The sequence below is a fragment of the Diceros bicornis genome, chromosome 18 (assembly GCF_020826845.1).
Source record: "Diceros bicornis minor isolate mBicDic1 chromosome 18, mDicBic1.mat.cur, whole genome shotgun sequence".
NCBI classification, from domain to species: Eukaryota; Metazoa; Chordata; class Mammalia; order Perissodactyla; family Rhinocerotidae; genus Diceros; species Diceros bicornis.
The window spans coordinates 43,185,444-43,203,745 of NC_080757.1; the positions used below are offsets into that span (position 1 = coordinate 43,185,444).

The 18,302-nt window shown below is 42.5% G+C and overlaps 1 protein-coding gene across 1 annotated transcript in view; it reads left to right on the plus strand.

Moving 5' to 3' along the window:
• Window positions 1-2,438: 2,438 nt before the first annotated feature.
• DBF4B (DBF4 zinc finger B) overlaps window positions 2,439-18,302 on the plus strand; it is a 28,018-nt gene continuing 12,154 nt past the window's right edge. Inside the window, 6 exon segments of the mRNA XM_058561185.1 lie at window positions 2,439-2,849; window positions 3,331-3,389; window positions 10,600-10,639; window positions 12,877-13,031; window positions 16,382-16,567; window positions 17,428-17,478. Of these exon segments, the coding sequence (XP_058417168.1) occupies window positions 3,360-3,389; window positions 10,600-10,639; window positions 12,877-13,031; window positions 16,382-16,567; window positions 17,428-17,478 (462 nt within the window). The 5' untranslated portion in view covers window positions 2,439-2,849; window positions 3,331-3,359.

Sequence of the window (18,302 nt, forward strand, 5' to 3'; positions counted from 1 at the left end):
TCTGAAAGTTTTGGTTTCGGGACCCTTTACATTTTTAGAAACTGAATATCCCAAACAGCTTCTTTGTTTATGTGTAGTATATTATCTATTGCTGTGTACAAATCACCCCAAAATTTAATAACTTAAAACAACACTAAACTTTTATTTTTTCTGGGTTTCTGTGGGCCTGGAATTTGGGAGCAGCTTGGCTGGGATTTTCTGGCTTGGGATCTCGTGAGGTTGCAGTCATCTGAAAGCTTGAGTAGGACTGAAGGATCTGCTTGCAAGATGGTCCCATCACATGAGTGGTAAGTTGGTGCTGTCTGTTAGCAGGAAGCTTCAGTTGATCTCCACATGAGCCTCTCCACAGGCACACTTGAGTGTCCTCATGTCATGACTGCTGGCTTCCCCCATGACAGGCAATCCAAGAAACGGCAATACAGATGTTGAAATGCCTTTTATGACCTAGCCTTAGAAGTCACACATTGTCATTTCCTCATTATTCTATTGGTACATAGCCCTATTTGATGTAGGCTTGACTACCAGGAATTAAGGATCATTGCAGGCCATTTTGGAGACTGGCTACCACAATGTGGGTATTTTTAAACTTATAAATATCAGCTTATGTATCTTATATATTTGTATATATTTATAAAATCATATTTCATATTTACCATATTAGAAATTAAAACTGAGAAAATTTTAAAATATTAGTTTGTTCATTTAAAAATAAGCCTGCTATGTGTTACCATAAATAATGCATTTTTAATGAAAATATATTTTCCAAAACAAAAATAATTAGAAGAATGTCATTGTTTTACATTTCTGCAAATCTCTTTAATATCCGGTTTAATAGAAGAGTGTTGGATTCTCGTTTTTGCTTTTGTGTACTCCACTGAACATTCGTGAGAGAAGGAGAGCCAAAATGGAAAATAATGTCTTAGAATTATTGTAAAAATAGTTTTGACCTCATGGAACCTTCTGAAAGGGCTGAGCTACACTTTGAGAACCTTGAGCTAGATTATGATGTGATAACAAATGATGCCAAAATCTCAATAGCTTATAACAACAGAAGTTTATTTCTTGCTCACGCTGCAAATCCACTATGAGTTGCCCATGGTTTTCTTCCATGTCATCTTCACTAAGAAACCCAAGTTGATAGGGCAGCCTCTAGCTAGGACATTGCCAGTCACTGTGATGGGGGAAAGAACCTGGAAAACCATACTGACTTTTAAAGCTTGTGCTTGGAAGTGATGAGTCACTATTTTTCTTTTGTCATCAGCCAAAGCAAGTCACATGACCAAGCTTTAGTTCATCAGAACCGGGATGTATAATCTTCTGCAGGGAGGGACCCCACTGGAAGGAATACCAAGTATATGTAGTATAGTTAGCTCTACCATGGTGTTTAAAGAATATCATTCTGCCTGTGTATGGAGAATGGATTATATTGAGGAGAGGTAGGAAGCTACTCGAGTAGAAGTAGTGTTAGGAATCGGCGCAGTACTTTGGGCAAGAAATTATGGTAGCTCAGACTAGGGTAGTAGCAGTGGTCTGATTCAAGATGTACTTTGGAGTTGGTAGAACTTGTTTTTGGAGTACAGATGGGGATAAGGGAAAGTACTGAAAGATAACTTCTAGGTTTTTGGTTTGAGCAACTGAGTGGATGATGTGACATTTACTGAGATAGGGAGGACTGGGAGAAGAATCACTGGGGGTTTTGGGGAATAGGTGGGTGGAACAAAAGTTCTGTTTTGAACATGTAAAGCCTCTTAGATACCTATTAGACATCCAAATGGAAATGTCCACTAGGCACTTGAATAAATAAGTCTGGAGATCAGAGGAGAGGTCAGAACTAGAGACAGAAATTCTGCAGGCATTAGCATAGAGCTGAATTGTAAAGCCAAGGAGTTGGATGAGATGTCCTAGGGATAAAGTGTTAATAGGGAAGAGAAGAGGGCTGGGGGCTAAGGGCTAAGGGCTAAGGGCTAAGGGCTAAAGCCTTGGCTACTCCAACATTTATGGGTGGAACAGTGGCTTTGGGTCCAGCAAAGGAGACTGAGGGGGAGCCATGGAGGAAGGTGAAAACGGGCAGAAATGGAAGCAAAAAGAAGAAAGTTGTTTCAAGAAGGAGGGAGTGGTCTGTATCAATGTTCTAGAAGTCGGATAGGATGAGGATAGCAAAGTGATACCATTTGGGAAGGTGGAAGTCACAACTGACCTGCATAAGTACATACAGTTTTAGTGGAGAGGGGAAGACCAAAGTCTAATTAGGTAAATTGAAGAAAAGATGGCAAGTGAGGAATTGAGAAATTTTTTGTTGGATGGGTAAGTGGAGAAAAGGGAGGGAAACAAAGACGTGAAGATGAAATGATGTGTATGTGAAATTTTCATGTAAAACATAAATGCTCTATAAGTGTTAAGCTTATTTTGTTACTTATTCTCGAACTCCTAGGAATTTCAAACCAGCTCAGTATGAGGATCACTAAGACTCTATCACTAGACCCCAGCATGCTGACTATTAAGGCTCCAAGTGCCAATGAAAAGCCGAGAAATGAACGGACTGATAGAGAAAGCAGAGCGAAAAATCAAGGGGAAGGGGAGGAGTCGCTGAGTTAATATTGTCCTCCTAGGGCCACCGTAGGGCAGCTCTCGAAGCTATGACATCGTTTCAGGGGCGGAGCCGACAGGAAATTTAAACCGAAGCAGCGGCTGAGGGCGCCTAGAGAATGATATTACAGTTGCAGGGCAACAACCGGGACTCCGGAGTCTTGAAAGAGCTCATGGAGTCCGCGAATGTAAGACGACGGCCGTAAAGAAGGAATACGGAAGCCGAGAAAGAGCCGAGAATTTGAGGAGGGAGCCGGGAAAAGGTACGGATGCCGGGAAGGAGAAGAAGGGATAAGAAGGCAGGCTGAAGGGGTCAGAAGAGTTGTGGAGAGGGTGCATGGTCGAGAAGTGGGCACAGAAATCAGGGAGCGGTTACGTGCAGAAGCTGGAGAGGGTAGAGGGGCCGGGAAGGGGTCACAGGAGTTGAAGGGACAGAGGTCTAAAGTGGGTGCAGGGACCGAGGGCACAAGAACTTGGAGGGAGGCACGGGAATTGAAATTACACGGGGTGGCCAAGAGGCCATGGGAGTTGAGGGAGCAGAGACTGAAAGGGGGCGGTGGGACTGAGGGACAAGAGCCTGGAAGGAGGCGCGGGAGTTGGGGTGGAATATGGGTTGGGATGGAGTTGAGTCTTGCTGTAGCCGCAGTGGGGATAGTGCGGGATTTGGGAGGCGAGGGGAGCCGATGGTGGAAGGTCGAAGACTAGAGAAGGTGGTTCAGCTGCTGTTTTGTGCTTCTTTCTTAGGCGAAGATTGCCTTGAGCCGGAGAGTTCAATGGCTGAGAGTAGGCTCCGGGCTCCGGACCTAGGTAGGAAACAGGTCAAAACTGGGGATGCGAGGACCAAGTTGCTGCTCTTGCCCTAGAGTCTCTTGGGAGGAAAAGGCCAGGATATGTTAGCCCTATTGGGGTTTTCTAATTACTTAGTCGTTTTGTTTGTGTGTGTTGAGGAATGTCGTGGATCATTTAGGAATTCACAGTAAATGTCAAACAAGCTTTCAGTTTGATAATTATGAACAAGTTAGCAGACAGATGGGAAGTCAGGGTAGAGTAACTAAACCCATATTCATGGTTATTTTCACCATAAAATTCTTAAGTTTATCAATAAACGTAAACACCCACACTCAATTAGGTAAGTATTTTAGCGCATACTCACTTCTCTCAATACTCCCCCCTCCACTGTCTTAGTATCCTCTAGTTTTGTTTCTGGATTGTTATGGATGTGCATTTAGTTGTTGCGTTATGAACAGCAGTACACTTTACTAAGTTATTTATGCTTCCTTCCCATGTCTTGTTGCTTTCTTCTGGATCTATTTCTCTTTTTGCTGGAGAACTTTCTCCAAGAGTGTTTTCAAAAGGGGGCTTTATGTGATAAACTTTCTGAGGCTTGTATGCCTGAGAATAGCTTTATTTCACCCTTGTATTAAAATTCTTGAGTCAAAGTTTTTTTCCTTCAACACACTGAAAAATTACAGTCGTTTCTTCTTGCGAAAAGTAGATACTGTTGAGAATTGATGTCAGTCTGATTCTTGTTCCTTTGTAAGTGATGTGCTTTTCTCTTGAGAAGATTTCAGATTATTCTCTTTATATTTGTTTTTAAAATTCACTGCAACGTGACTCTTAGAGGATTTTTATTTTCATTTTTATTACAGTTTTATGTTTACGTAGTTTAAAAGGCCAAGGTCTGTCACACATACCCACACCCACACACACCCACGCAAGAGTATGAGTTGCTGCTCCTTTCCTACCTCCTGATCCCACTTCCGAAGGTACAACCATTTATGCTCTTTTAGCTATTTCTTCTAGTATTTACCTTTTAATTTCTAAATAGCATGCTTATGCTGCTTTTGTTGTTTTCAATTTTAAATATCTGTTGACTTTCTAATATGGAAAGTAAAGATTATTTTTCTGTCCCCCCTCTCCTCTACACCACACACAAACAGATACACATTTCCCTCCTTTCCTCTCATCCTCCCAGTGTATACGTAATAGTTTTTGTTTAGTCATTTTTGTATTTACATTGTTGTGATTATGAAAAGATTATTCACAACGGAGCCATATAGTAAACTCAGAAGTATGCTTTGTTTTCTGTGTATGGATCACTAATTCATGTCCAAACTCTTTACCAGAAGTATAAACTTTCTCTCAGGCCAGCCCGGTGGCGCAAGCGGTTAAGTGCGCGTGCTCCGCTGTGGCGGCCTGGGGTCCGCTGGTTGGGATCCCGGGTTTGCACTGACGCACCGCTTGTCAAGCCATGCTGTGGCGGCGTCCCATATAAAGTGGAGGGAGATGGGCACTGCTGTTAGCCCAGGGCCAGTCTTCCTCACAAAAGAAAAAAAAAACCTTCTCTCAATACTTTCAAGCTCATGAGAGAAACTATCAGTTTCTTCTCTGTCTGAGAGATGTACCTCTGAGACCACCACTGTCTTAGTACTCTGGTCTGGTCCAGTTATGCACTAGGCCTTTTGCACTGGTTTCTTCCTAGGATCTCCGTTCATCATTCTATGGAATTCCCTTTGCCTCTTTCCTATGTGGAATTCCCTATATTCTAAATTCCATATTTTCCTCTCTCTTTGTTTACTTCCTCATTTTGGTAGAGTACATCTTCTAGTATAGCTTCTTGAGAAAGGGAACATGACAGGCAAATTTTTTGAGACCTTGCAGGTCTGATTGTTTTTTATGCTACCTTACATTTGAATGATAGTTCAGCTAGGTAAAGAGTTCTAGGTTGGAAATAGTTTTCCCTCAGAGTTTTGAAGACATGTTCCATCTTCTTTTAGCTTCCAGTGTGCTGTAGCAAAGTCTGATGTTGTAAATATTTCTCTCTGCCTCCTGAGCACTACAAGGGCCTAGACTGCTCTCTCTCTAAACCACCCCTACCCCGGTCTAGCATTATTGCTGTCTAGCAACAATATTATTATTGACTATCTTTTTTACTTCCAAATAGTCATCATTATTATTGTTTTATGCAGTCAATGATTGTTTAAATTTATACATATTTTCACCAATTTTTTGGCATTTCTGGTTTCACTTTCCTTCTGTCCAAAGTACACCTTTTAGAAGTCCTTTAGTAATATTTGGTTGGTGATAAACTGGAGTTTTGTTTGTTTGAAAAATGTCTTTATTTTATCCTAGTTCTTGAATAATTGTTTAGCCAGATTTAAAATTCTAAGTTGACGTTTATTTTCTCTCAACATTTTAAATATTTTAATAAAATTAAAGTATTTAATAATTTAAATACTTATTTTATAGTCTATATCTGATCATTCTATTTGAGGTTCTTGGGGATCTGATTTTGCTGTCTATTATTTCTGCTGATTCTTCTATGGTGGTTTGTTTTCTTCGTTTTTTATTTGTATTTTTTTGGTGAGGAAGATTAGCCCTGAGCTAACATCTGTTGCCAATCCTCCTCTTTTTGCTGAGAAAGATTGGCCCTGGGCTAACATCCACGCCCATCTTCCTCTACTTTGTATGTGGGACGCCGCCACAGCATGCTTGATAAGCCATGCATAGGTCTACACCCAGGATCCAAAGCTGTGCACCCCGGGCCGCTGAAGCGGAGCACACGGACTTAACCGCTACGCCACCGGGCCAGCCCCCTAACTGTCCCTTTTAAAGGCTTTCAGATAATCCTCTGTTCCAGCCCACTGTTTCATTCCAGTATTCTACTACATCTAGTTCCTCCAGTTTCAGGGCCTTTCAGCTCCACCTTGCTTCTTGTTGGCTTCAGATTAAGCTTTCTCTGGTCTCCTGTCTGTTTTTCACTCATCCATCTGCTTCCAGCTTCCAAAATTTTATGGCATCTCTTACTTGTTATCTTCTTGCCAGTGTCTTTGTTCATTTTTATTCTTTCTCTGTCATTTTAGTGGGATTTGGGGAGAGAACAAAAGTTCTCGTATTCATCCTCCACATTTATTTGGAAGCTTGGACCATTATTTCTTCAAATATTTTCTTCTCTCCATTATTTTTTTCTTTCCCTTTGCAGCTCCTCTGATGTTGTTGAAATTTCTGTCCCTAGCCTCTGCGTTTCTTAGTTTCTCTGTTGTCCATTTCTTTATCTCTTCCTGATACCTCCTGGAAGAGTTCCTTGACCTCATCTACCAGCTCATACTGTGTTATGATATTCAACTCATCTATTGGAGTTTTTCTTTTTCCTTTTTATTCTTCATTTTAAAATAATTTCAGACTTAGGAAAACATTTCAAAAATAGTCAAGGGGTCCTTGTGCACTGTTTACAACTCTCCCAAATATTAACATCTTATGTAACCATAGTACAATTAGAAAAATCAGGAAATTAATATTGATAAAAAATATTAACTAGTCTACAAATCTTATTGATTTTACCAGTTATCCTCCAGTGTCCTTTTTCTGGTTTAAGATCCAATCCAGAATCATACATTGCTTTTAGTCGACATCTCTCCTTAGTCTCTTCCTATTTGGGAGGAAGTGCTCATTTTTCTTTGTTGTTCAATACCTTGATACTTTTTTACAATTCTTTTTTTTTTTTTTTTATAATTTTTATTTATTTAAATTTTTCCCCCAAAGCCCCCGTAGATAGTTGCATGTCACAGCTGCACATCCTTCTAGTTGCTGTATGTGGGACACAGCCTCAGCATGGCCAGAGAAGCGGTGCGTCGGTGTGCCCCCGGGACCCGAACCTGGGCTGCCAGCAGCGGAGCACGCGCACTTAACCGCCAAGCCACGGGGCCGGCCCAATACCTTGATACTTTTGAAGGACAGAATGTCCCTCAATTCGAGTTTGTTTGCTATGTCCCCATGATTGAATTCAGGTTTTGCATTTTTGACACAGAAGTGATGTCTTGACCTTCTTGGTACGTGGTATCAGGAGGCACATGATGAGGATAAGGCTCACCAGTGGTCACGTAAACTTTGATCACTTGATTAAAGTGGTATCTGCCAGGTTTCTCACTATAAAGTTACTATTTTAGCTTTTGTAATGAACAAGTATCTTATGGGGAGACATCTTGAGACTGTGCAAATATTGAAGTTTAAATTTTTTCTTTTTTACCGAGGAAGATTCACCGTGAGCTAACATCTGTTGCCAATCTTCCTCTTTTTGCTTGAGGAAAATTTGCCCTGAGCTAACATCTTTTGCCAGTATTCCTCTTTTTGCTTGAGGAAGATTTGCGCTGAGCTAACATCTGTGCCCATCTTCCTCTATTTTGTATGTGGGTCACCACCACAGCAAGGCCACCCACTAGTGGTGTAGGTCCATGCCTGAGCCGCTGAAGCGGAGCGTGCCGAACTTAACCACTAGGCCACGGGCCAGCCCCTAAAAATTTTTTTAACAGCAGTTTTATTGAGATATAATTCATATACCACACAATTCATCTGTATCAAGTGGCTTTTAGTATATTCACAGAGTTGTGCAACTATCACTACAATCAATTTTAGAACTTTGATCATCCCAAAGCAAGAACCCCATGCCGATTGACAGTCACTCCTGATGTTCCCCTAAGCCCCTAAACTCTAGACAGCCACTAATCTATTTTCTGTGTATAGGCTGCCTATTCTGAACATTTCATTGAAATCACACAATATGTAGTCTTTTGTGACTGGTTTCTTTCACTTAGCGTAACATTTTCATAGTTCATCTATGTTGTAGTGTATATTAGTACATCATTCCTTTTCATTGCTGAGTAACATTCCATTGTATGGATATACCACATTTATCTATTCATTAGTTGATGGGTGTATGAGTTTTCATTTTTGGGCTATTATGAATAATACTGCTATGAACATTTGTTTACAAATTATCATGTGGTCCTATGTTTTCATTTCTTGAGTGTATACCTAGGAGTATAATTGCTGGGTCATATGGTAACTCTACATTTAACCTTTTGAGGAACTGGCAGACTGTTTTCCAATGTGACTGTGCCATTTTACGTTCCCAGCAGCCAAGTAGGAGGGTTCCAGTTTCTCTGCATCCTCACCAACACTTCTTTTTTATTATAGCCATTCTAGTGAGTGTGAATTTGTATCTCTTTGTGGTTTTGATTTGCATTTTCCTGATGGCTAATGATCTTGTGCATCTTTTCTTGTGCTTATTAGCCATTTTTATGTCTTCTTTGGAGAAATGTCTATTTTTATTTTATTTATTTATTTATTTTTGGTGAGGAAGATTGGCCCTGAGCTAATATCTGTGCCCATCTTCCTCTATTTTGTATGTGGGTCACCGCCACAGCATGGCTTGATGAGTGATATAGGTCCACACCTAGGATCTGAACCTGCGAACCCCAGGCTGCAAAAGTGGAGCACATGAACTTAACTGCTATACCACCGGCCTGGCCTCCATTGCTCATTTTTAAATTGGATTATTTATCTTTTATTATTTGAGGTTTTTTAAACTATTATATTTTGCATATCCATTATCTCCAATTAATTCTTTTCTTTACCTGCTGTTCCTGTTTTATGTTTCCAGTATCCTCCCTTGCCTTTTTGAGGATCTTTATTATACTTTAAAATTCTTTTTTCTGTCTGGTCCATTACTTATGGACAAATAGATAACCTATACCAGAGAAAGCATCTTTTATAGTACTTAGTTTCTTTAATTGCCTCATTTTCTTATAAGCTAATGTTCCCTTGAGACTGTTGGCAACTCTGATTGGTAATGTGTTCCTGGAAGGAAGATGCAAAAGCTTAGGCCCTATTTTGTGCCCCTCACATTGAGTTTAGGGACTAGGGGTTGGATAGAAGAGGAAAATCTCCCAAGGTGGAGAGCCCCTGGTTCCATTGTGGGCTCAGTCACTCCCCATTTGCAGCAACATTCTGTGCCCGTGCAATACACGAACATTGCTTTGTACTGCAGTTGTGCATCGCTTAATGACAGGGATATGTTCTGAGACATGCTTCATTAAACGATTTCGTTGTTGTGTGAACATCATAGAGTGCACTTACACAAACCTAGATGGTATGGCCTACTACACACCTAGGCTATATGGTACTAATCTTATGGGATCACTGTTGTATATGTGGTCCATCGTTGACCAAAATGTCCTCATGTGGCACATGACTATATTCATTTTCAAGAGTTGTCTCCTTGAATTGTAATTACCTAACTCACCAAATGGATAGAGGGTAAGGAGAGAGCCTCATTTAGGTGCCAGCCGGCGCACTGTCCCCTTGACTCCATGTTATCTGTTTCCCGCACACATGTGCATATTCATCCCAAGCAAGGCTCCAACACTGCCCTACTGTTAGCCTACTACGTCTGGTCGGTTCTGGGCTGCTTACCTGGCACTGGCAACAGGCAGGCAGTGACCCACTCTGCGCAACTAGAAAGTGTTCTCCAATCTGTCACCCACCTGTGAGTCCTGGCATTCTGCCACTCGGCTTGCTGTTCACCCAGCCCCCCAGTGTCTGGTTCTGGTATCCATCCAATTCCTTATTTCTTCAGTGGCTTTCCAAGGTTTAGGTTCCGTGGAGAGAGTCAGCAGGCCTTGTGTGTTTATTATCTTTTTTAGAAATGAAAGTCAAAAGGGCTAATTCTGAGAAAGGCTTCTGTACAAATATTGAATCATTAAGTTGTACACCTGCAACTAATATAACGTTGTATGTCAATTATACCTCAATGAAAAAAAAAAGAAGAAGGAGAAAGCCTTCTGGAGAAGTTGGCATGGGGAGGGATCCAAAATGGCTACAGTTATAATAATGCCAAGGACTGACATTCGGCAGGTACTCCTGGTATGGTTATAGTCCAGATGTTTCTGGCCAGTTTCCGTTCTGAATGGTTGGTGCCTGTTAAGTATTTGAATATCTCCCCAATACCATTATCTGACACAATTTACAGTATTTTATTTACTGTATATGGACTGCCGATGGGGGTGGGTATTTATTTTCACTATTTCAGAAGTGAGAAAAGAGATTCAGAGATACTAAGTGAGACTGTGACTTGCCCAGGGTTACACAGCTAGTAAGAGGCAGAGGCAGGACTCACAACAAAAGTCTGTTCTGTGAAATGCCAAGCTGACTTTCCAGTATTTTCTGTCTCTATACCTAGGACCCTCAGGAAGATGGAGCTTTATGGGACCAGAAGGTAAGTGCTTGAGGGTCAGGTGCCCGCTGAGGTTGGGAGAGCAGGCTCTGGTTTAAGCATTGGGGGAATGATAATGATGTGTAAGACAGAGTCTCTTCCCCAAATAGTTCCCAGTCTAATGGGGGGGCCAGAGGTTTACCCTGAAAGAGTAAACAAGAATATGAAGCTGAAAATACTAGGAGGAGAGACAATAAGTAATATGAAACTGAGTAAAAAAATGGTATCTCATTAGGGCAAGCAGCCGTTAGCTGAGGAGGTCCAGTTGAAAGTCTGACTGGGCAATCAGTGGGAGAGATGCAGGAATTCGTGCAGAGTTTTAGATAGTTTAAAAAAATATCTGGTCCAAACCCCTCATTTAAAGTCCAACAGTTTTACTAACTATGTCTTGGTGTTGGCTATTCTGGGTCAGTTTTTTCAAGTATATGACATGCTCTTTCAGTATCTTAGTTTCAAATATATTTTTTTATTTCAGGAGAGTTTTCTTAAATTGTAGTTTTTAGTATTCTGGGTTTTTTGTTTGTTTCAGTTTTTGTCTTCGGGGACTATTATCTGTATATTAGAACTTCTTTGCCTATCTTCAGTATTTGTCACTTTCTCATGAATCTTTTTTATCTCTTCAAGTTTTAACATGTTAGTATGAAAGTTTTCAAGCCTACAACAAAGTCAAAAGAATTTTACAGTGAGCACTCATAGACATACCACTTACATTTTATCATTGACATTTTAATATACTTGCTTTATCACATATCTATCCATCTTATTTTTTTTCCATTTTTATTTTTTTGTGAGGGAGATCAGCCCTGAGCTAACATCCTATGGTGATGCTCCTCTTTTTTGCCGAGGAAGATTGGCCCTGAGCTAACGTCTGTGCCTATCTTCCTCTACTTTATATGGGACACCCCCACAGCATGGCGTGCAACACACAAGTGGTGTGTCGGTGTGCGCCCGGGATCCGAACCCGCAAACCCCGGGCTGCCAAAGTGGAGCGCGCACAGTTAACCGCTTGTGCCACTGGGCCGGCCCCCATGTATCTTATTTTTGATACGTTTCAAGTAATTTTGTACACATTAGTACCTTTCTCTCTAAATAGTTCAGCATGCATTTCATTGACTAGAATTCCGTATTCGTTTATAGTTTTTTCCTTTTGAAGGAAAATTTATATACAATTAAATGCACAATTCTTTTTTTTGTGTGTGAGGAAGATCAGTCCTGAGCTATCATCCATGCCAATCCTCCTCTTTTTGCTGAGGAAGACTGGCCGTGGGCTAACATCTGTGCCCATCTTCCTCCACTTTATATGGGACGCCACCACAGCATGGCCTGACAAGCAGTGCGTCGGTGCGCGCCCGGGGTTCCAAACCTGGGTGGCCAGCAGCAGAGTGGGTGCACTTTAATCGCTACGCTACAGGGCTGGCCCCTAAATGCACAATTCTTAAGAGTTCATTCATTGAGGATTTTTTTTTTAGCTTTATTGAGGTATAAAACTGTAAAATTCATTTCTTGTAAGTGTACACTTTCAATGATTTCTAGTTAATTTACAGAGTTGTGCAACTAACACAACAATCTAATTTGAGAATATTTTTATCACCCTGAAAGGAACCTCATGCCCATTTGCAGTCACTCCTCGTTCCCACCTCCAACCCTAAGCAATCTAATTTCTATCTCTCTATATTCTCCCTTTTGTGAACATTTCATATAAATGCGGTCATACAATATGTGGTCTTTTTTGTCTGGCTTGTCTCACTTAGTATGTTTTTGAAATTCATCCTTGTTGTAGCATGTATAAGTAGTTCATTCCTTTTTATTGTCAAATAATATTCCATTGTATGGATAAACCACATTTTATTTCCATTTAAATTGTTCCCACTTTTTGGTTAAAACGAATAACACTGCTGTGAACGTTCTTGCGCAAGTTTTATCTGGACATAGGTTTTCATTTCTCGTGCGTATATGCCTAGGAGTAGAACTGCTGTGTCATGTGTTAACTATGTTTAACATTTTGAGGAACTGCCAAACTGTTTTCTAAAGTGGCTGCACCATTTTTCGTTCCCACCATCAATGTACAAGGCTTCCAGTTTCTCTACATCTGAGCTTCATGAGGGTAGACACTAGTCTCACAGCAATCTCAGGGCCTCACCGGGGTGCAGCACACAGAGGCTCTCGGGGAAGGTTGCTTGAGTCACGGGACTCTCTCTTTCCTCAGACTTCTCACCTTATTCCTCTTTGTTGTTTTCTAGGGGTTCAGCTAGGAGTTTCCAGTTATCTGAGAAAATGCCAGAAAAGTTCACCAGATGCTCGGAGGCAGCCCTTTTCTGGAAAGTCCTTCTACTTGGATCTGCCTGCTGGCAAGAATCTCCAGTTTTTGACAGGGGCCATCCCGCAGCTAGGTGGGGTATGTGACCTGCTTCTCTCCTGTGATACCATGTGCCTTTGTGGGGTTAAGGCAGGAGCTGGAGACGGTTATATTAGTGACTACCAGATATTTTCAGTGGTATCACAACATTTTCCAAAGCAATTTTAAGTATAAACCTTTTTTTTTTTTTTTTTGTGAGGAAGATCAGCCCTGAGCTAACATCCATGCCAATCCTCCTCTTTTTGCTGAGGAAGATTGGCCCTGGGCTAACATCTGTGTCCATCTTCCTCCACTTTATTTTTATTTATTTTTTGTGTGTGTGAGGAGGATCAACCCTGAGCTAACATCCATGCCAGTCCTCCTCTTTTTGCTGAGGAAGACCGGCCCTGAGCCAACAACTATTGCCAGTCCTCCTCCTCTTTTTCCCCGCCTCTCCCCAAAGCCCCAGTACTCAGTTGTATGTCGTAGTTGCACATCCTGCTAGTTGCTGCATGTGGGATGCCGCCTCAGCATGGCTGGACAAGCGGTGTGTCGGTGCATGCCCGGATCCGAACCCGGGCCGCCAGCAGCGGAGCACGCGCACCCAACCGCTAAGCCGTGGGGCCGGCCCTTCCTCCACTTTATATGGGACGCTGCCACAGCATGGCTTGACAAGTGGTGAGATGGTGCGCGCCCGGGATCCGAACCCCGGGCCACCACAGTGGAGCACGTGCACTTAAGCGCTACGCCACGGGGCCAGCCCCATAATTTACTTAACTGTTACTCTATGGACATTTAGATTCTTTCTAAATTTTAGCTTTTATAAATAACACTGTTGTGCAGAACTTTGGGTAGAAGGTATTTGCTGTATTTGAGTCCATTAAAAGTCCTTTAAAGGGGCTGGCCTGGTGGTGTAGTGGTTTAAGTTCACGCACTCCCCTTAGGCAGCCTGGGGTTCGCAGGTTCAGATCCCGGGCTTGGACCTATGCACCTCTCATCAAGCCATGCTGAGGCGGCATCCCACATACAAAATAGAGGAACATGGGCACAGATGTTAGCTCAGGGCCAATCTTCCTCACCAAAAAAAAAAAACAAAGTCCGTTAAAGCATCTGTCATATGGTACTTTTAATAAGGGGTTGATATGAGTATCTCTTGTGTTTAGAAAATAGGATGATAGTGCTTGGCCCTAAAGAGCTGGGTAACTGGGGAAACTGCATGAATGGACTTGGAATGCAGAGGGTTTTTGCTGTCTGCTAACAGAAACTCAGGGATGTAGGAACTCAGCAGTGGGGGTGGAGAGGATGAGGATTATACACCCAAAGTGGCCCAAAATTAGGTTTTGAACTTTTAGTCTGCTCTGTCATTTAGCCTTTGCTGCCTAAAAAACGACCCTAGAACTTAGGTTTAAAACAACAATTTATTATTTCTCACTATTCTCTGGATTGGCTCAGTGGCTTTTCTTCTGGTTTCATCAGGCCTCACTCCTGCAGCTGCATTCAGCTGGAGGGCCGGCTGGGCTGGAAGGACCAAGATGACTTGACTCACACATCTGACAGTTGGTGCTGGCTGCCTCTATCTGGCCTCTCATGTGTTGTATGAGAAGCTTCTTATATACATCACATTATATACACTATCATATGTGTATACAGTAAGCCGGGCCAGCCAGTTACGTGGTGGTCTCAGGCGGCTTTCCTGGAAGGTGAAGGGAGAAGGTACAAGGCCTCTTGAGGCCTTGGCTCTAGAACTCACACCTGTTACTTTCACCACATTCTTTTGGTCAAAAGGAGTCCGATTCAAGGAATGGAAAAATTAGGCTCCACCTCCTGATGGGAGGAACAGCAAAGTCACCTTGCAAAGGAGTGGGTTTGTTGAGATGGGAGGAATGTGTGGCCATTAAACCATCTACCACGTTTATATAGAACCAGTCATTGCTCCATTCCTACTCTAGCATTTGTTTCTGCCATATTACAGAAGGTAGACAGATGTAGTAAAATGTATATAACATAAAATACACCATTTTAACCATTTTTAAGTGTACAATTCATTGGCGTTAATTACGTTCACACTGTTGTGTAACATCACTGCTATGTTTCCAAAACTTTTATCACCCCAAACAGAAACTCTGTAACCATTAGGCAATAACTTCCCATTTCCCTCCCTTCAGCCCCCATAACTCTAATCTACTTTATATCTCTATGAATTTGCCTATTCTAGATATATCATGTCACTGGAATTGCTGATATTTGTCCTTTTGTGTCTGGCTTATTTCACTTAGCATAATGTTGTCAAGGTTCATCTATATTGTACTGTGTATCAGAACTTCATTTCTTTTAATGACTGAGTAATATTCCAGTGTAGGGATAGACCACATTTTGCTTATCCATTTGTCTGTTGATGGACACTTGGATTGTTTTCGATTTTTGGCTTTTGTGAATAATGGTGCAGTGAACAATGGTGTACAAGTATCTGGTCAAGTCCCTGTTTTCAGTTCTGTTGGGGATATACTTAGCAGTGGCATTGCTGGGTTGTATAATAATCCATGTTTAGCTTTTTGAGGAACCTAAACTTTTTTTTTTTTAACCTAAGTGTCAGGTTTCTCATTCAGTCACACTTCAGAGAGATCGTCCATCCTTATTTTCAGAGGTATGTGGAGCTGGCTGGTACTGGCTCACGAGAACCAATTGTTGTCACTAAATGCGGAATTGGAAAGAGATGCTGTCATATTGGTAGGTTGAGATTAGCCACAGTAGGAGTATTTAACCCATAGAAATTGGCAAATGGTACAAAGCAGGGTTTTTTCCCAGAGTCAGTCATTGAGCATTTGCCAGCTCACCACTGCTTCTTTCCATCTTTTCTTCTTCCCATAGACCTGAGTTAAGTGTCATTGTGTTTCAGGTGCTGTGTTGGTTCTTGGGGTGCAAAGATGAGTCAGACCCTCTCAGTGCCCATGAAAGATGAGCAGATACCTATGCAGCTGAGTAATAGCCAAAACCCTTTTTTGTTTCATATTTTAGGTTCCTTTTGGTAGTGTGGTCAAGATTACAGGTGCAGTGTCTGGATGTCCCAATGTATCTTCACAGAAAAATCATGGCTTACCCAAGCTACTTTTAATCCTCTCTGGTCCCTTCATTGTGCTCTTGCTCCGTGCAAACTCAAATTGGTCAAATAACTCAAAGTCTGCCGGGTCAGAAGCAGCAGTTCTGGAGACAAAACCTTGTATTATATATATAAACCCTATTATATTTCAGGGTGATGTCTTCTTGGGGGCCCAGTACAGAACTGCAGTTGGTCTATTTAAAGACATTGATTCTGGAACTTCTGGCAGCCAAGATTTCCTTCCCCAGCCTCTTGATATTGGTGATTTAACTTTTGCTTTTGGTTTTCAGCCACCTTTGTGATCTGGTTTCAGGTAATTGAGGGTTTCCTGAGCAAAGAAGTAAGTTACATCGTGTCCAGCCGCAGGGAAGCAAAGGCGGAGAGCAGTGGGACAAGTCACAGAGGCTGCCCCAGCCCCACTGAGGTCAGAGTGGAAACACTATCCCTGGCCGATCCAAAAAGTGGCCACTCAAGGCCTTCACAGAAACCCGTGGACTCGGTAAGAACCTCGTGGGGTAGGAAAGGTGTCTCCTATACACAAAGGAAGTAAGCCCCAGTGAGCCCTTTTAGGCAGTCTCTAGTTTTAGTTTCATGTGGTTTAATTTAATCCCTCATTTGAATTCAGGGGCTAAAAATATCTTATCATAGCTCTGGATCTAAACACCTCAGCACCATGCTATCCCTTTGATAAAAGTGTTCACTTTTTATGGGACTTCAGAGTCAGAGGTTCAGAAACAATAAGAGCGTCCTCTGTTAACCAGAGAGGGCTTGTTGGAATTGGCCCAGGCTTATCTGCTGGAGAGTGCAGAGACTCTTAAAGAGAGGTCGTTTTTTTTTTTTTTGAGGAAGATTGGCCCTGCGCTAACATTTGTTGCTAATCTTCCTCTTTTTTTTTTTCTTTTTTTATCCCCAAAGCCCCAGTACATAGTGGTAGAGTTGTAGCTCTTCTGTACGCCGCCTCAGCATCGCTTGATGAGCGGTGAGTAGGTCCGTACGCAGGATCCAAACTGGTGAACCCCGGGCCGCCAAAGCAAAGTGCGTGAACTTAACCGCTGTGCCACTGGGCCGGCCCCAAGAGAGGTCTTAAAACATTTGTAACACTTTTATCTGGGGTGAATTCAGAATGTCCTTTTCCACCAGGGTCCAGGCTGCCCAGGCTGCAGCTGCCTGTGGGTGACCTGAACTTTTATGTGGCTTTACCTTTACCTCCAGAAGTTTGCTAGGCTCTCATTTCTGCCACTCCTCACTTGTCACTGCTGCCAGCTTTCTGAGGGACATGACTCCCAGACAGCCTTGCCAGCTCCTGTGTAAACATCTGTTTGTACACAGCATACCTCATTGCTCTTCTCTCCCTGTCAGGTGCCTATGAGCAGAGGGAAGGAGCTACTGCAGAAAGCCATCAGAAACCAGGTGAGCTGAGGGAGACAGGCTGGAGGTGGACGCCTCTGGCACAAGGAGGGGTTTAGCCTTTCTTCTGAGGCTCTTCTGAAGTACTGACACAAATCGCACACCCTGTGAGATGTGCAGTATTGTCATTATTTCCTTCTTACAAATGAGGAAGTGGGTCTCAGAGAAGTTAAGTAATTAGTCCAGAGTCACCCAGGGTGTAAATGGTAGAGCCAGGATTTGACCCCTTGATCTTTCCAACTTCAGAGCCTACCAAGAGAACCTTGGAGGAATGCTGTGGAGCATGTCTGCTCTGCACATAAGCCAAACTTTGTAGTCTTTTACAAGTAGCTGTTTACCCCTTTTGTGAGAATCCAGGGCCATTAAAGTTAAGTGACAGGAGGAGGAGTTAAGGTGATCTTGTGAGAGGCGTTGTTAAAGTGACATCAAGATGAGTGCAGTGGCTGTAATGAGGAAGGATGGTATTGCTGGACTCAGACAGCCAAGCAGGAAAGGTCTGCAGCCAGCATAGTTTCCTGCTCTATGATGGTGATTGTCGCTGGTATTTATTTTGTACTTACTATGTGCTGAGAGCTCAGAGACCCTCCCCACAAACAGCTCTCTTATAAGCATGTGTTCCTTCCTGATCACAGGGTGGCTGGAGCAGAGCATATAGGCAGATCAGCAGTCCCTCCCCTCCTGATGTGGCTGTCCTTGTGGAGGACAGGGGGCTTCTTCCTGGGGGTTGGAGTAGACTCTCCAGGTGCTGTGCTTTCTCCGCTGCCTGCCTCCCCTCAACATACCCCCATGTGGATGACCCAGAGCTCCCGGAAGCCAGGACATCCTGT